This window comes from Callithrix jacchus, chromosome 8 (assembly GCF_049354715.1).
Source record: "Callithrix jacchus isolate 240 chromosome 8, calJac240_pri, whole genome shotgun sequence".
Lineage (NCBI taxonomy): Eukaryota > Metazoa > Chordata > Mammalia > Primates > Cebidae > Callithrix > Callithrix jacchus.
The window spans coordinates 99,759,455-99,777,022 of NC_133509.1; the positions used below are offsets into that span (position 1 = coordinate 99,759,455).

The 17,568-nt window shown below is 42.9% G+C and overlaps 1 protein-coding gene and 1 long non-coding RNA gene across 11 annotated transcripts in view; one reads left to right on the top strand and one right to left on the bottom strand.

Annotated features, from left to right (window-relative positions):
* MAX (MYC associated transcriptional regulator X) overlaps positions 1 to 14,008 on the bottom strand; it is a 28,774-nt gene extending 14,766 nt beyond the window's left edge. For 4 of the 10 annotated variants that reach the window (XR_004729949.3, XR_013521252.1, XM_035260743.3 and 1 more), the window contains exons 1-3: positions 13,767 to 13,984; positions 13,011 to 13,037; positions 5,254 to 5,361 (exon numbers count right to left, since the gene is read on the bottom strand). Coding sequence is in view for 4 of the 10 variants with exons in the window: in XM_035260743.3 (XP_035116634.1) it covers positions 5,254 to 5,361; positions 13,011 to 13,037; positions 13,767 to 13,802 (171 nt within the window). In the remaining 6 variants the exon portion in view is untranslated. Of the gene's footprint in view, positions 1 to 5,253; positions 5,362 to 13,010; positions 13,038 to 13,569 lie in introns of all 10 variants that reach the window. The other 6 variants (XR_008474437.2, XR_013521253.1, XM_035260744.3 and 3 more) reach the window with 3 other exon arrangements.
* A 278-nt stretch (positions 14,009 to 14,286) lies between these two features.
* On the top strand, positions 14,287 to 16,085 carry LOC108593509 (uncharacterized). The gene is made up of 2 exons (XR_008474441.2): positions 14,287 to 15,390; positions 15,625 to 16,085. It is a non-coding gene; the product is annotated as an uncharacterized LOC108593509 (long non-coding RNA).
* The last annotated feature ends 1,483 nt before the right edge of the window (positions 16,086 to 17,568 follow it).

Below are 17,568 nucleotides of genomic sequence, written 5' to 3' on the forward strand. Positions count from 1 at the left end.
TACCATAAGTACACTATAGTGTAGTGCCAGCAGACAGGCATTGAATAATCACACAAATATATGTAAAACCACATATATTAAGTGTAATATATATATGTGTGTACATAAAAGATTAAGTGCTATGAGAGCCTTTATCCTTAAGAATCACGTTCCCTGCCATACGGAAACTATTAATATTTGGTTTCAACATCTACCTGTTAAGAAAACCAGACTTTAATGGAAATGAAACTGACATTAACTCAATGTAAAGCTCTTATTTGATGCTCAGCATGTCATTTCATTATTGTTAATTGTTAGATATAATCCTCTTTCCCAACAAGAGAGCAAGACCCTCAATGGTAGACACCGTCTATTACATCTTTTAACCACTACAGCACTTGCAAGGTCTCACTTATATAGTTAAGCACATAATATTGACTGTTGCTGTTTTCTTTAAGGGCTGAGCAAGTCTGCTGTGTCCTCTGGCTTGCTCTCTTCACCACAATTTACAGAATCTGTGATAGGAACGGACAGAGGCAGTGCCCTCAAATTCTCACCTCAAAATAAAAAAATTTTGTTTTTCTTTATTTTCATTTGAAGTGATATTCTCTCTCTTCAACACAGCTCTCCCCATAAGGGACAAATGAGAGCTCAACTGCCTGAGAGAGCAATGAGTTTGATAAACAGGCACTGAGGGAGAGACTTAAAAGATGAGAAATTACTATAAACCACTGTAGAGTTACAAATGGCAATGTTGAAAATAGCCTTCTACTGCTAAAGTCATCCATGATAAAGAGACAGTGTGAATGGTTATAATCATTCTGGCTCAGGTATTGGGGCTAACTTATGAGATGGAGGACGGAATTATATCCCCATGTAAAGGCAAAATGATGGGCTGGCTATCAGGTCTTGCCCCCCAGCATCAACACAGTGAGCTTAGTGCCAGTGAACAGTTGTGTAACACTCCCTAGTACCCAAGCAAGGACACTTAACTAATATTTTCTGTTAAAGAAAAGTAATATCTCTGGGAAAGAAAAAAATGGGGCCACAGTTGATCATGCCCTCACTTCATTACTCTGGTTGGCTGGCTGATGGTTCTAATTCCATCCTATTTTCCCAGTGGGCTCCATGTACAGCTGAGAAACTGCAAGGAACACAAGACTCAAACAACAGAGATCAAGGGTTTACTTGCCAACCTGGATGTATGGCAAAACCCAAATGAACCACCAACTGTAACGGTCTCTTTTCTTGGGCTCAGAGCAATGATGTGAACTCAGAAAGAAATTATAGACTTTAAATGATCCTTAATACCCTGCATTTCACTGTTACCTATATATGCCAACTTAGAGGGGAGTATTTTTGCAGTAGCCCTGGTTTGACACACTGTCAAGATTAATAGGCCTATCCAGGGGAAGCTCCTAGGACAATGACAAGATACAAGTATTTAAGCAAGATTTATTTAAAATATCCTTAAATTGTTTACCCATGTGGTACAGGGAAAAGATGGAACTTGGCAATTGGCAATCCTGAGTTCTAGCCCCTGTCCTGCTAAGATGAGATAGTGATCTTGAGCCTGTGAATAACAATGACAGGAGCAACAGCAGTAATAACTGTCCAATAAACAGTACCATACCTTATACAACTGCTGTGTGGATTTAATTTTACATTGCAATACTATGTCAATTATTACTGATGTTTTTCCTCAAGCAAGAGGTAATAAATCTTTTCTTTTTTTTGAGACAGGGTCTCACGCTCTTTCCCAGGCTGGAGTGGTGCCATCATGGCTCACTGCAGCCTGGACCTCCCAGACTCAAGAGATCCTCCCACCACAGCCTCGCAAGTAGCTGGGACTACAAGTTAGCGCCACCATGCATACTAATTTTTTGTATTTTCTGTAGAGACGTGGTTTGGCCATGTTGCCTAGGCTGGTCTCAAACTCCTAGGCTCAAGCAATCCACCTGCCTCAGTCTCCCAAAGTGCTGGTATTACAGGCATCAGCCATCACGCCTGATGAACCATTTTTAAAAATGTTTATTTTATAGCAGAAATACAGAAAACAAAGGGTAAATAGAGTTTGGGTCCCACATTTAAAGCTTTCTTTCTTTCTTTTTTACACAAGTATCCCCTATTCTTGGTTAGGATCCAATTCAATGAATATATTGCTTTTTCTTAAAAAAAAAAAAAAACAAAAGGTTTCGGACACATATGACACATAATCCAAATGCTAAGGGAGAAGTCAGCTGGAACATAGAGATGCTTAAGTCAAAGGAGACCGGAACATAGAGAGATCCAAACCAAAGCTTTCCCTTTAAGCATCTAAGTTCCCCAAAACTCACATAGTGAAATAATGATCTCATGATTATTTACATAATGTCATAACCTTAATTATCACAATCTAAGAATGAGCCAATTTCCTTTGGTCCAAATACCACATTAAAAAAAAAAACACCACGTTTAGTGAGAACTCTTAAGTCTGAGAGACCCAAGTATTGTTAGACTTACAGCACCTGTGAAACAGTGCTGGCAGCTCGCTTTTTAAAGAGAAAGAGGTTGAGACCTTATAGACCTTTCCTTCATTCACTCTCAGTAGAACATATTTGGATTATAACACGGGACAGGAAGGTTCTGAAATTAGAATGGTACCTAGTAAATTCTCAAACTGGGGCTTTGTTGATTGGCTTTATCTGTATCTGGTTCCCCCAGACCACTCCTCTCTCCCTAGTCCTGCTACTTTTCTGCAGTGATCTCCTGCCACCACCCCTTCACTCATTCCCCTCCAGCCATTCTGGCCTCCTTGTTTTCCTTGCTGGGCCCAGGAATGCATACAGGTTCCTATCTCACTGCTACCACACTTGCTTTCCCTCTGCCTGGAATACTCATTACCAGATATATGCACTGTTCTTGGCTTCACTTTGTTCAAAGCTTTGCTAAAATGTCACCTTGCCTGCAACACTTTTTGTCTGCCATAATTAAAACTGCAACTCTTCTTGCCTGTTTTTTCCACATTATTTAACTGACATAATACATTTATACTATACACACACACACACACACACACACACACACACACACACACATATATACACACACACACACACACATTTTTAGACAGAGTTTTGCTCTTGTTGCCCAGGCTGGAGTGCAATGGTACAATCTCAGCTCACTGCAACCTCTGCCTCCTGGAGTAGCTGAGATTACAGGTATGTGCGACCACGCCCAGCTAATCTTTTGTATTTTTAGCAGAGACAGGGTTTCTCCATGTTGGTCAGGCTGGTCTCAAACTCCTGACCTCAGGTCATTTCCTCACCCCAGCCTCCCAAAGTACTGGGGTTATAGGTGTGAGCCACCACACCCGGCCATATTTTTAATTCTTACTTCATTTTTCTTTAATCATTACCTCATAAGAGCAAGAGCTCCTGTTATTGTCTGTTTTGTTTACTGCTGTATTCCCAGTATCTAGAATAGTGCCTGGCATGTAGTAGACCCTCAGTAATTATGTGTTGAATGGCATGAACAAGTAAATAAATGAGTAAGCCAAAACAAATGACAAACTATTTCACTTGTAAGACTACCAAATTCAAACATTCAACTTCCTTGAAGAAAGAAAGGAGAAAACAGGATTTAGAATAATGTAATTATAAGGACTTAAGGGAAAAAGTTATGGCAATGTAAAATAGGCTAGATGAGGAAAAGGCATAGTTGTGATCCTCCGACCCACCTCTCCCAATGTATTCAAACTTAAGAATGCCTAAGAATCATCTGATTGCTTGTTATAAATACAGATTCCCAGGCTTCCCTCCAGAAAGGCTGATTCAGTAGTGAATCTGCTGTGGGAGGTCCGCAACTCACCCCCTTGAGAAACACTGCCCAGTGGCACTCCTGGTTGGATGTGAGACTTAGAAGAAGGTAGCTCTTGTCCATACAGTTTACCAAAGCAATTTTAACTGAAACTATGGTACAGGAATAAGCACCAACTGTCAACAGGTAAAACAGGCATAAGAGATAATCTTCTGCATGTGTTTACTTTGACTAAGAGGGTGAGTCTCTGTCTGTAGTCATAAAGATTTCTGTGTTACTTAGTGCTGTACCCAGGAAGGTTGTTATTCCAGGTAAGTGCCTTGGTTTAAGGTCAGTAAATCAAGTCCACACTAAGTAGGCTTAACCCATGGCAAATTCTGGTTTTGCAATACCAAGTATGCACACGGCCTGTCTTGTTCTTTATAAAGGTCAGACCTTCTCCATGTTTCCACCACATGGAAAGCCACACCTTAGATAAAGTATAAAGCATATGACTTATCACAGTGACAATATGAAAAATGAAAGCATAAGGGTTCCAAATTTGATCTTGGATAACTAAACAAATCCAGGACCCCCACCAGAGCACTAAATCAAAGCGCACCCAAAAGCAGACCATTCTTAACAGAATAGTTCTTCTTTATAAAACACTGGATCACTAAAGCAAAAACATAGGTCCTCTTCCCAGCTTGCCAGTTACTCCACTGAATTGCTGCAGACAACTACACTCTCTGTCAAGAATGGAACTGTGCAGATGTTTTCTCCAAATTCCAGGGAGTGACCCTAACCCATAGGCTTTTACTCAAAGCTTCTAATTTTGTTTTTCAAATGCAGAAACAGCTGGTGCCTAGCCCTCCAGGGAAAATGCTAGTTTCCAGAAGGGAGGGGGGAAGAGTGGTTATTTTTTCTATTTCACATGAACATGTCTATTCACTCAAGGTTTTTGTCCCACAGCTTAAAATGCTCTTTTTACGCCATGGAAATAACAATTACTGGGGCCAGAAAATCAACGGTGCCCAGGCTGTTTTTCACATACATTACATACCTTCCTGGATGCTACTTACTATAAATGCTCATTTACAATAAGTATTAACTCTGAACCATAGGAAAGAAATTCTCATGGAGGTCTAGGGTATTAGTGACCTCTGGAATCTTTACTGTTATCTCGAATGAACGCTGAGCCACCCTTTATACTATAGTGTATAATTTCTTGAATTCATTACAAACAATACAAATTCTGAAAGATGACTCCTACCAATATCTTACAAATAACTCCATTATATCTGGCATATTTTTTTAAGGATAAACTGGAGGAGGTAAGGCATGCGGCGATCCTCTAAACAGTCAAAAAATAAGGGAACCACACTACCTGAATATCTCTGACCACATTTCCTTCCCAATAGATGAGTGCTCTGCTAAGCTCCACAACAAGCTCCAAGCTAATAGTGGCCAGCGACTCAGCTTTCTCAAGAAACTCACCTTCTCTCCTTGGAGTGATGGGACTGAGTCCCGCAAACTGTGAAAGCTGTCTTTGATGTGGTCCCTACGTTTTCGTTCCAGTGCATTATGATGAGCCCGTTTGTCAGCCTAGAAGAATGGGAAAAAGAACACATTAGGAATATCACTCCTTTTGCTTGGTACAAGGTGGGTAGGGTACAGCCTGGAGGTACACGCTGTCAGCACTGTCCCTGGCGAGTGGACTGGGAAGGATTTCTCGAGGTGGGCAGTTAGGAGTCTCCAGAATTAGGCTCTGCTAAAGGGGGAGAAAGGGGTGAGCAAGGCTTGCGACAGGAACATCCAAAGTAGCTCGATGCATCCAGCTCATGCATAAGTAAAATAAAAGTTATTCAAGGGGACAAAGTGTGACTCTCTTGTAACATCAGTGGTCCCCCCAACTTGCTTATGTGACAGAACAGCCACCAGTCTGTGGTTAGGAAGTGACTAGGGAAAGCTCCAGTGGGCACCTTCTTAAGATGTGATCATCCCCACCCCCACTGTAAGAGATTTGCCAGATGGGTGTCCAGGGGAAGGAAGAGTTAAGTCACTGATGCTTCCTTCATGTGAAACCATCACCGTGAGTCCCGAGCACACTAAAAGGCACTAGTTTAAGACCTTCTCATCAAATCATAAAATAGAAACTAAAACCTCTGTAAAACCTAGACGCATGAATCTTGAGTTCATTATGACAGAGCTGATAGAGATGACAATTGCATTCTGAGTTCCTATTTTTTTAAAGTAGATCCAAGGTGCTATCCTGCCGAGGGATTCCCCACAAACAGGCAGTGCCAGACAGGCAGTTTTTAGAGGGCACACCTTCTGACACCCACAAGCTCAGAATAAATTCCCTCAGGCATCTGTGGCAGGTCAGGCTAATTTGCTGGGATCTAAATATCCAAGTCAAAGTCTTAGTTTGCTTGGAATCACAAAGAAGAGTTAGCTGGAAATGGCAGCAAAACTGCCAGCACGAAATCAGGAATGGCAAAATGCTTTGGCTTCAAGCAGAAGAGACAGTGCTGGAAAGAATGGTAAGAGCACTTCAGCAGGTCCCATCAGAGCGGTATCCCCTCCAAATGGAACACAAGCAACCCGAAGCAAGAACTTCATCACACCTACACTCTGGGAATTATGGAAATTATACTCTGAACATTCACCTTGAACACACAAGACTCCACTGAGCTAACCTAGAGAGCAAGTCTGTATATGAGAAGTTCAGGTAGTTTAAATCTACACAGACAGAGGGCCAGAAATTTAAAAAATGGAACAAGAGTAAATAACTTGTCTTAGCACAAGAATAATGCTGCTTCATATGAATCCTTGTACTAGACAAAGATGTACAGACAAAAATCTACTATCAAGAGTTGTGAGAATGAAAGGATTTGAAATTCTCCTATTATTTCATCTTGAAAGTCCTAGTCATTACAGAGGAAGAGGAGGCTGGGAGCTCCTGAGGTCATCTGAGTTACTTCCTGATCTCTTAAGCATAACACCTCACCTACAGCTCTGCTGAACTGGACATGTGGTTCCCATGACAACCATGGTTCTCTGTAGCAGATTTCTCTTTTTGGGGCATATGCCTGGAGCACTTCTAAAACTGTCCTAATCTTGTTAAGTCTGGATTCACTGTAAAAGGAATGTTTACTGAACTATAGTGACATATGGAATATTACGGAGAAACTGAGAGGACAGTCAAGCTTGGAACACCAGGTAAGACTAGAGGTAAGTACTCTGTATCATACAATTTTACAGCAAAATTGTAGATGCCTTCTAACAGTAGTGTGCAATAGCTTGACAAAATTAAACATATTTAAGTATCTAGTCCTTTTGAACTTACTGTTGTTCCCTCTGATCATTTACATAAAGATAAGTTGGGCTGGGACTACACCTAAGGAGCTTAAAGGCCAAGAGAGTATTTGGCATGTGTCTGCCACTCCTGTTTGCTATATACTACCTAAGGTGGTTTATTTACATGCAAATTAATCACCCATCTTTGGTCTCCAGAGCAGCCCAATATACTCCTGTCTAAATCACCCTGATTCTTGGCCCTCCTCCCAGCTAAGAGCTGTGCACCGGAATTACCCATAATCCCTCTTGTTGATACAAATAAAATTCTAATTGTCTGTTTTCTTTCTGGGAGAGCCCTGCAAATCTCAAGTAGCTAGAATGAGGTTGCACTTGGTTTCACATGGACCTGCACTAGAGGGGTGGAGCTAAGTATAATTTAACACTAAAATCATCCCCACAGTGCACTACCCACCTCCCATTCACTGAACTCTGAAAGGACTCAAATGGACAAGTCTCTCGGTTAGAGGATTGTAAATGAACTTGGCTGTAGACCATGAGCAGAAATCTTGGCTTCTCATCTGAGGAGCCAGCCAAGTTTGAGAAGTTGGCTCAACAAGGAAAGGCAGCAGTCCACTGCCTGGTAGAAAGCCTGGGCTGGGGACTGTTGTTCTCAAAGTAGTGGATGGAATTTCTGTAGTGGTTCCAGGCCCAATTTAACTAGTAGAAAAGTAGAATCTTTGACCAATCCCTGCTGCCGTGTCCATCCCTGAGCTACTACTGGAGTCAATTTTAAACCTCTCAGAGACAATGGCGAGGATATATTTTCTCTTCCCCAAACCTGATTTAAAAGAGCAAGTTAAAAACATGCATAACTGACAAGCCTAATTCCAGGCAAATCTGAATTAAATGATATCACTGGTGTTTTGAAAGAGCACATAAAAAACCGAAAAACCTTTACACAAGGCTGAGAATGCTCTTTGGAAAACATTTCCAAACCACAGATCCACCCAGCCGGATAACACTGCCTGCACCTCACCCTCACCCTCACCCTCACCCCCACTGGAGGGCTGGCTTGCAGGCTTTATCATTGCCTTGTTAACTGTCTTCACTTGCTGGCAACCCTTTTTGAGAGGGCCAAGATTTCAGAGTTGAAGAAGAAAAACTGGGTGAAGACTCCCAGTGTAAGGCATCTAGTATCCTCCCACAATACTGGTTTTAAAAAACGGGGCCAAACAATCGTCTTGAACAAAAAAAAACTCTACTCAGATGAGCCTGTACTGAGAATGATGTTTAATAATAAAAACGAATGGTACGAAAAGCCCCTTTGTGGACTTAATTAGGCCCTATTCTAGGAGACAACAGAGGTATTCCTGGACTATACAGCAGACTCCCCTACACATCCTATGGGAACAGTGGCTCCACGCTGCCTGCTCTTCAAGTATACTGGATTTGTATATATCGACTTCTGCCAGAAAACCCTTCCTCCAGGGCATCCCTAACAGAAACACTAAGGGGCTATACAGTGATCCACAGATGCTCAACAGACACTCCCACACCAAATCACTTCCAGCTTTGACATCTCTGCCAAGGTTTTTATTCAGCCTCTCCTTTACATTTCTACCCAACTTTCCACACTGGTAGCCAGAATAAAAATCTCCACCTACAATTTGTCCACCTTTGACACTACCAAGCACATGTATCTTAAATGTTGTTAGATGTTGAAGGCAAACATTATTTTGTTAGCCAAGAAGTTGTTACACTAGCCAAGAAGTCATCTAAACTAAGGAGGTCTATTCAAAATTGAGGGAAATCTCTTAAAATTATTTCCTTCCAACTTCCTGCACAGAGACTGCATCTTTGTTCAAGGCATCACATCAGTCAGTAAACTTATTTCCTCCAAGTTCTAGGCAAACAGCATGGGGAAACAAATGGCTCATTATTCCAGGATGCACAAGGTTCTCCAGAACAATGCTATGTCTTGCAGGCTACCTGACAGCTAACCCTACCTATAAGGGGAATCATCTCAATTCTAATACGGAAAATTCTCAGCATATAGAGAATTAGTTGCTCATGAAATATTTACTATCTTTACAAAATGTGAAGGTTGTATTATAGAGGGAAGCTAGTGTTGCTCTTGATTCCTATCAAGCTATTCTCATTAGAGATTAAGGATAACTGAGAATACACAGGCCCAAAATTCTCATCAGAAAAGATCTATTTCTTACTTCTGTTAGATAAGGATCAGATAGGATAAAGTTTGATTTCTAAGCAACTTAAAATATTCATTTGAATCAACCCCAAAATTATAAAAGAATGGGCAGCCAGAATGGGATAAACTCACCAAGCTCCCTAACAGAAAGACATCAATTTTAATTTTCCAATACCTGTCCTGCTTGTAGCTGATTACCTGGTATATATTTCCAACATTATCTAATATATGTATTTGTTTTCAAAACTTTTTTCATTTGGTGCCTAAAAGAACTGTGGAATGCTCTTATCCAAACAGGGCCTCATACTACAGCCATTTCAGAGAAGGATGCCTTGGTTAGGAAATTTTAATTAAAAACCAAGTTGAATTCTTTGACCAACTATTTCACCATTACTGGCATCTTGAAAAAATTCTTTTAGACATAAGACCAAGTTTTACTCTAACATAGGCACGTTTAGGAACTAACTTTGGCATTTCTGTTTTCACTGTCAACACTCTAAGCAGAGAAAAAGTACATGCATCGTGCAGCCCTTCTGCCATGCAACTGACTGCAGGTAAAACAGACTGAAGGTTCCTGAGTGAATTCCAATCTCAAAGCAGACCAAGCTTGTTCTCTCCTGAATTCCTAAAGAAGCAAAGAGCTCTACAAAGTTAAACATATTTCATACCAATAAAGTCCAGAAGTGAAATTGCATAGATCTGTTTTCAAACCCCTAATAGGTATACTGCAACTGCAACTCATTCAGATGCCATGAAGGACGGCGGCGATTGGAAAAAAAAAAACTTGCATTTCCTGACCAACACATTAACCCATACATTTCTTGTATATTTTCACTCTTTCCTAAAGAAATTTCCCAAACGGAAATAAAGCAAAAGGAAGTCCTTGCATATAATATATCTGCCCCAGAAATTTATCTTTAAAATACAACTATTTCCCTCCAAAATATAATAAAAATAAGATAACATCAGTGGGATTCTGTGATGTGTCGAATTTAGCAATAAGAATACTCTTTGGGATTACTTCCTTGGGTCATTGGAGAAGCTGTTTTCCATTTGTACTGCAACATAAAAAAATATTTGCCAAATCGGTTTCACTTTCTGTTAGAGTTAGCCTAACTTCCTAACTCTGTTCTCAGTATCTTCCATTTCTCATGCAGTAAGGCCTAGATATCATAGCAACATTAGAAAACACACATGAATGTTTTTCTATTAGGATCCACAGAACCTTTTTCAAATAACTTTTTTCAATTTCTTCTGTAGTCCTAAATACCTAAGCATTTGGTTGTTCACAGTCCACATTTTTTTTAAACCTTTTTTCTAAGGCTAAACTTAAGAATGGTTTTCTCCCAAATTAAAAAATATATCTATTTATTATCTATATTAAATCTTGAGAAGTAAGCAGATGCATTCACAGAGGGGGAAAAATGGAATCCTTTTTACCCTACACATTCACAATAGTTGTTTGATATACTAAAAAATCTGTCTAACACATATGCTTTTTCTCTCCATGCTGTTATAGTTATACTATGCGGGATAATACTTAGAACTCTCAATAAATAGATGTGTTAAATTAAAAACAAAGTGTCAAACCAACTTCCCTTGCCTACCCTCAAAATCAAAAGGAAAAATTCTAGGCACCTTAATAGCAAACTAAAAATATCTAGACAAAACAATGAGATTAGCATTCCAGGAAAGCCGAAACACAGCAATAATTTCATAAACAAATTTACATCAACACTCATGTGGACAAATATTTTGAAAAGCAGAAGCTTTCAAGAACTGTGAACCAAAATGTCACCAAAAAAAGAACCCTTTTCTCTTACTGGGAAGTCAATATAATTTCAATTCAAAGGATAATTCTGCAAAGGAGGCCTAAACGATCCTTACCCTCCAACCCTGATTAAGCCCTGGCAGATTTTACAACTGGAGACTTGCAGGGGAAAAAAAAAAAAAAGTTTTAAAAAGACTAGGCCCCAAACATGAAGAGTAAAAGTAAATTAAAAAAAGGAATTCGATTTTCAAATATATGTATATGAGAATACTTCAAAGATAAATAAAACAAAACAAATTATTCTTAATGACTATTATCCAGGGATAATTTTTAAGACTTCTGGAACAACTACATCCTCGGATCTTATGGAAATATCAGCTCTCAATAAATAAGTTTTCTTAATACCCATCTGCTTAGACAAACTGTACAATCTTTGCTTGCTCTAATGAAGAGCAGGTACAACCGAGATGGCCTGCCTTTATCGTGTGGTTATTAAGTTCTTATACCAGAGGCATCAAAGTAAGATCCTGCAAATTCTAACAAGCCCCCAAAGAGTTGTTCCACACATATTAAAAATCAGAAAAATGAACATATAAAGTTTGGATTTCTTTTTTTTTTTTGAGATGGGGTCTTGCTCTGTCTCCCAGGCTAGAGTGTAATGGCTCATTGTCACCTTTGCCTCCTGGGTTCAAGCAACTCTCCTGCCTCAGCATCCAGAGTAGCTGAGATTACAGGCACCTGCCACCATGCCTGGCTAATTTTTTGTATTTTTAGTAGAGACAGGGGTTTCACCATGTTCACCAGGATGGTCTTGGACTCCTGACTTCAGGTGATCCTCCCACCTTTGCCTCCCAAAGCGCTGGGATTACAGGTGTGAGCCACCATGCCTGGCCATCTTTCTTAAAAACAGGAAGATCTGGCAATACTGATCCTGCACTCCTACATAACAAACCACTGGAATTTAGTAGTGGCTGACTTTTTAGAGGAGGCATTGCCCTCCAGTACCCCAAGTCTTCACCTCTTCCCTCTTCTTTACTCTTGACAGCCCCCCATGAGCATTAGAATTTTTTAACCCCTATTCTATACACTTCTTACTGTTCCCAACTGTCAAATTTTAGACACTCTGATACACTTCTCTTCCCCTCTCTGATTCTGATTTATTCTATGTGTATTATTTTTTCCCTCTAATCTATTCATGAAACACCCTTATTACTGTCTCAGACTCCAAAGACATGAAATTAGTCTTATCTAAATCCACAGAACCATCTACTGAGAACATTAATATCAAAACCCTAAGAAATTATTGATAAAATTGCATGGTTTCATCACCTTTCAGCAAAGCTGTCTCTGCAGTGCCACTTTTCTTCAACTATTTTTTAGTTTTCTTTATACCTCTTCTTCAAATACAGAGTCAGACCATAACAACCGTATGTGACACTCTCATGATGCAACCTTTGGCTCTTCTACATTTCCAATTTTTGCACTAAAATACCATGTTGTGCTAGATTCTACGGGTCTACAGCAGTCACATGACTTGGTTAAAGGCGATTATTACATGTGGCTTCAGCTTCACACAATTATGCAGATATGGTTTAAAACCTACCTGGTCCTAAGTAAATCTTCTAACCACTTTGCCCTTAAGTAATACTACCAACGACTTCAAAATGCTGCATTTCTCATTTCCACTTATATAGTGGCAGCTGAATCCCCTATCTGAAAACTACAGAACAATTCAATTCTTTGCATACAGCTCCTCTCAGTCACCTAGAGTCACTGAACTTATCACCTGAGCATCTAGAATTATGGGATCTGCAACACCCCCGCCCTCCAGAACCAGGCCCCGCCTCACCTTAATGGTTAACATTAGGGTTTACTACCATATTAAAAGTAATAGAACGATCTCTTTTTCTCTCTGACCCCAAAAAGAATAGAACTGAACGGAAATAAAAATGAAATGGAGAGTAGGAGACGTACCGCAGATTGAAACCTCGGTTGCTCTTCCTGGAATAAGAGAGAAAAAAAAAATAGAAAATATAGAAGTTATTTTTACACTTAACATTCAGTAATAAGAAAGAAAATGCCGGCGGCAGAGGAAGCGGCGGGTGGGGAGTCAGCCCGACACCCCTTCCTCCCTCCCCACCCCTTGCCCCCACCCTTCCACCCTCAGCGGGATCCGGTAGCAAGGTAGAGGGGTCCCGAGCGCCGCCCCTCCTTCCGGGATCCGACCGGGGCCAGAGGGGTCCCGAGCACTGTCTCTTCCCTGCAGACCCAGCTCGGGCATCTAGGCACCCTCAACCCCTCTCCGCCCTTCCTCGCCCCCCAGGATCCGCGGGTCATGGGAGGAGAGAATCGCGATCCGAAGGGGCAGTTCCTGAGCACAGTCCCCTTCGCCTGGATCCGGACAATGGGATCCCAGGCGCCCCCCATCTTTGTCCCCCGAATCCTGACCGGGGGAAAATGGGAGGGGGAGGCCGCAGCACCCTCCCTCGCCGGAGAAGGGAGGGGTCCCAGAGGCCGCGTGTCTTTCCCCCACCTCAGTCCCAGGAGGCCGCTCCAGCCAGGAGCCGGAGCGGAGCGAACCGGGAACGCGACGCAGACAGTCCTGGCCCCAAGGGGAAGGGGAAGGATGCGGCGGCGGCCCGGTCCCCTCCCGCCGTCGCCCCGCTGAGAGCCCCGGCCGCTGTCCCCGCCTGACAACCCGCACTGGAAGGAAGAAGCCCCAGGACTCACGTCGCTCTCCACCTCGATGTCATCGTTATCGCTCATTTCCTACGGCCCAGGAAGCGGCCACTGCAGCGGCGGCGGGGAGGGGAAGGGGTGGAGGGGAGGGGGAAGTCACCGACAACAACAAGCTGAGTCCCCCCCACACACACACTCACTCACTCACTCACTCGCTCTCTCACTCACACACACACACACACAACACGGGCGAGAACCACCTCCTCACTGCAGCACCGGATCAACGGCGGCACGCACGCCCGGTCGGCCCTCACCACGTGATCGGGCTCGTAGCGCTGGGGCCGCCGAGACTTGTAGTTCTTGTCCCTCTGACGGTCGGCCCGGGTAGCTCCAGAAAAACTACAAATCCCAGAAGAAACTAAATCCAGGCGACGCCAGCCCCGCTTGTTGACGGAGCCCAAGGCGCCTGCGTATCCGGGAGAGGGCGGGGCGGAGAGAGCCGCGGCGCGGTGCCTCCTGGGAGTCGTAGTCCGCAGACCGCGAGTTGTCAGGAGGTTTTCCTCCCGAGGTTGCAGAGGAGGCTGCTGGGAAGACAGGACACGTGGAGGGAGCTGGAGCTCCTGGAGCCGGCCACCGTCTGCGCGCTGGGCGCCGGGCCCAGGGGACTGGGTGGAAGCTCTAGGGGAGTAGCTGACTGTCTAAATAACGCTGCCTGTCTTTGGTGCGACCGGTTTTACTTTGCAGTCTTGATGTGGAGTGGTTTCGCTTTGCGTCTTGGGGCGTAACCCGCCCAGGAGGGAATCCGGCTGCGGCGGACCAGGGGGCACGGCTCCGGATACCCGCGCGAACCCTCGGGAGCTGGTGAGGAGGTGTCAGTGGCAGGTGTTTCGTGGAGTTACCGGACAGGCAGGATGACCGACCTCGCCGGGCGACCGCTCATAGCCGCAAGAATCCTGTATTCATTTATCCGAGAGTGACCATCCTCGACACTCCGCTACTCACGTGAGCTTCCAGCATTCACAGAACCCGAACCCTCAACCACCGTGGACTTGGAAGTAAAACCCCTTCAGAGTTTGTTGTGTAGCCCAGGCAGTTTAGGCAATATCCCAGCTCAAGTACCATAATTAAGATTGCAAAAAGGATCAATATGGGAAACTTGTGCAGCTCCCTGTCCAGTTAAAATCATATTTACATACTGTGGAGTAAAATGTAGTCACATCCATTCCACCAATATTTATTGAACACCTAACATGTGCCACAAGGGGATGCCATAACGGATAAGACCAGAACGATCCCTGCCTTAGTGTGGTTCACAGCTATGCAAGCAAACCTGACTGCCCTGCCGCCATTTTAGGAGTGCAACAAGTCCCATGGGAAGAAAAAAAAAAAAAGACACTTTCCACCCTGAGACAAAGTACCCGTACTACTCCTTTACATCTGATCTCCAAAATGAATGACATTTTGAGCTTTTCCATGAGTTACTGATTCCCGGATGAAAATTATATTATCCCTGACTTTTGAATGTGGAAATTTGGGGATATGTCGCACACAATTCTTGGGACATACATTCCTTTTGAACTTACCTTTTCTACGTGTTCCTTTCCTGCTGAGTTGGGGAGACAGACATAAGCAGACCATTATGTGATAAGGGCTGATGACAGACGGCCACTCTTGAGTGAGTTAATTAACTGGATACTAGAAGTTAAAGCTAATTGATTATTACAAGAAACCGTTGTTGAGTGCCTGCTATGTACAGAGCATTCTAGGACAATCCCGGCTCCAAGTTAAAATCACCCTAGGGGCTTTAAAAAATTCCCATTCCCAGGCCACACCCCAAACCATTTAAGCCAGAACCTCTGGAGGTGAGATCCAGACTAAAGGATTTTTTTTTTTTTTTTTCTTTTTGCAGGGGGCAAAGTCATGCTCTGTCGCCCAGGCTGGAGTGCAGTGGCTCCATCTCAGCTCTCTGCAACCTCCGTCTCCTGGGTTCAAGCGATTCTGCTGCCTCGGTCTCCCGAGTAGCTGGGATTACAGGTGCCTGCCATTACACCTGGCTAAGTTTTGTATTTTTAGTAGAGACAGGGTTTCACCATGTTAGGCTGGTCTTGAATGTCTGACCTCAGGTAATCCACCTGCCTTGGCCTCCCAAAGTGCTGGGATTACAGGTGTGAGCCACCGCACCTGGCCAGACTGAAGGATTTTTCAAAGCTCTTCTAGTAATTCCAATGTGTACCCAAGACCGGAATCACAGCTATAGATGATGCCAGAATAAATAAGATAGTCTCTCACTGAATTGTATGCTTCCAAAGAGTGAATTTTATGGTATGTCAATAATTATATTTCAATAAAACTTATAAAAGAATAAGATAAGCTTCACCCACATGGAATTTAAAATCTTACAGGAGTAAATTATCAACTCAAATAATTGTGATAAAGACAGATTATGTAAGTGTCAAATTGTTTGTACATGCAGTGAATGCTGTAAGAACTGAGGAAGGAGAAGGAGTGCCAGGTATGAGGTAGGGTTGGGGATGTCTTGGTGATCAGGAAAGTCTTATTTATTTATTTAGAGATGGATTCTCGCTCTGTTGCCAGGCTGGAGTGCAGTGGTGCCATCCTGGCTCACTGCAACCTTCACCTCCCATGTTCAAGCGATTCTGCCTCAGCCTCCGGAGTAGCTGGGACTACAGGTGAGTGCCACCATGCCCAGCTAATTTTTGTATTTTTAGTAGAGGCAGGGTTTCACCGTGTTGACCAGGCTGGTCTCGATCTCTTGACCTTGTGATCCACCTGCCTCGGCCTCCCAAAGTGCTGGGATTACAGGTGTGAGCCACCACAAGTGGCCTTATTTTTATTTTTTGAGATGAAGTCCCACTCTGTTGCCCAAGCTGGAGTACAGTGGCGTGATTTTCACTCATTGCAACCTCCGCCTCCTGGGTTCAAGCAATTCTCCTGCCTCAGCCTCCCGAGTAGCTAGGACTACAGGCACGCACCACCATGCTCAGCTAATTTTTGTATTTTAGTAGAGATGGGGTTTCATTATGTTGGCCAGGCTGGTCTCAAACTCCTGACCTTGTGATCTGCCTGCCTTAGCTTCCCAAAGTACTGGGATTACAGGTGCGAGCCACCACACCCAGCCTGGAAAGTCTTCTTAGGTTGTCAGTTCCATTAGGGTAAGGGCTGGGTCTGCAAATATTTTGCTTATCATGAATAAGGTGGACTGAGGTGAGGAGGAAAGCCTTTTCTGGTAGGGAGACTGGAGATTTTTACACATCTCCTTTTAGTAATCAATAGAATATGAAGACCTGTCAACCTGATTAACAGATCTGACCTAATAGACAAAACACTGCACCCAACAGTTGTAGAATATGTTATCTTCAATCACTCATGGAACATTTACAAAAACTGACCACGTTCTTAGCCACAGGCAACACTCAACAAGTTTTTTAAAGGACTTTAACGTTAGTGTATTCTTGGACCTATTGCAATTAAAGTAGAAAAATAACAAAAAGTTAACTAGAAAAGTCTCATATATTTGAGATTTAAGAAACTTTTAGGCTAGGGACAGTGGCTCACTCCTGTAATCCTAGCACTTTGAGAAGCCAACGCAGGAGGATCACTTGAGCTCAGGAGTTCAAGACCATCTTGGTCAACATGGTGAAATCCTATCTCTATGAAAAACACAAAAATTAGCTGGGCATGGTGGTGGGCTCCTGTAATCCCAGCTACTCGGGAGGCTGAGGCAGGAGAATCTCTTGAACCTGGGAGATGGAGGCTGCAGTGAGCCTGGGCAATACAGCAAGACTCCATCTCAAAAAAAAAAAAAAGTAAACTTTTAAATGACACATATATG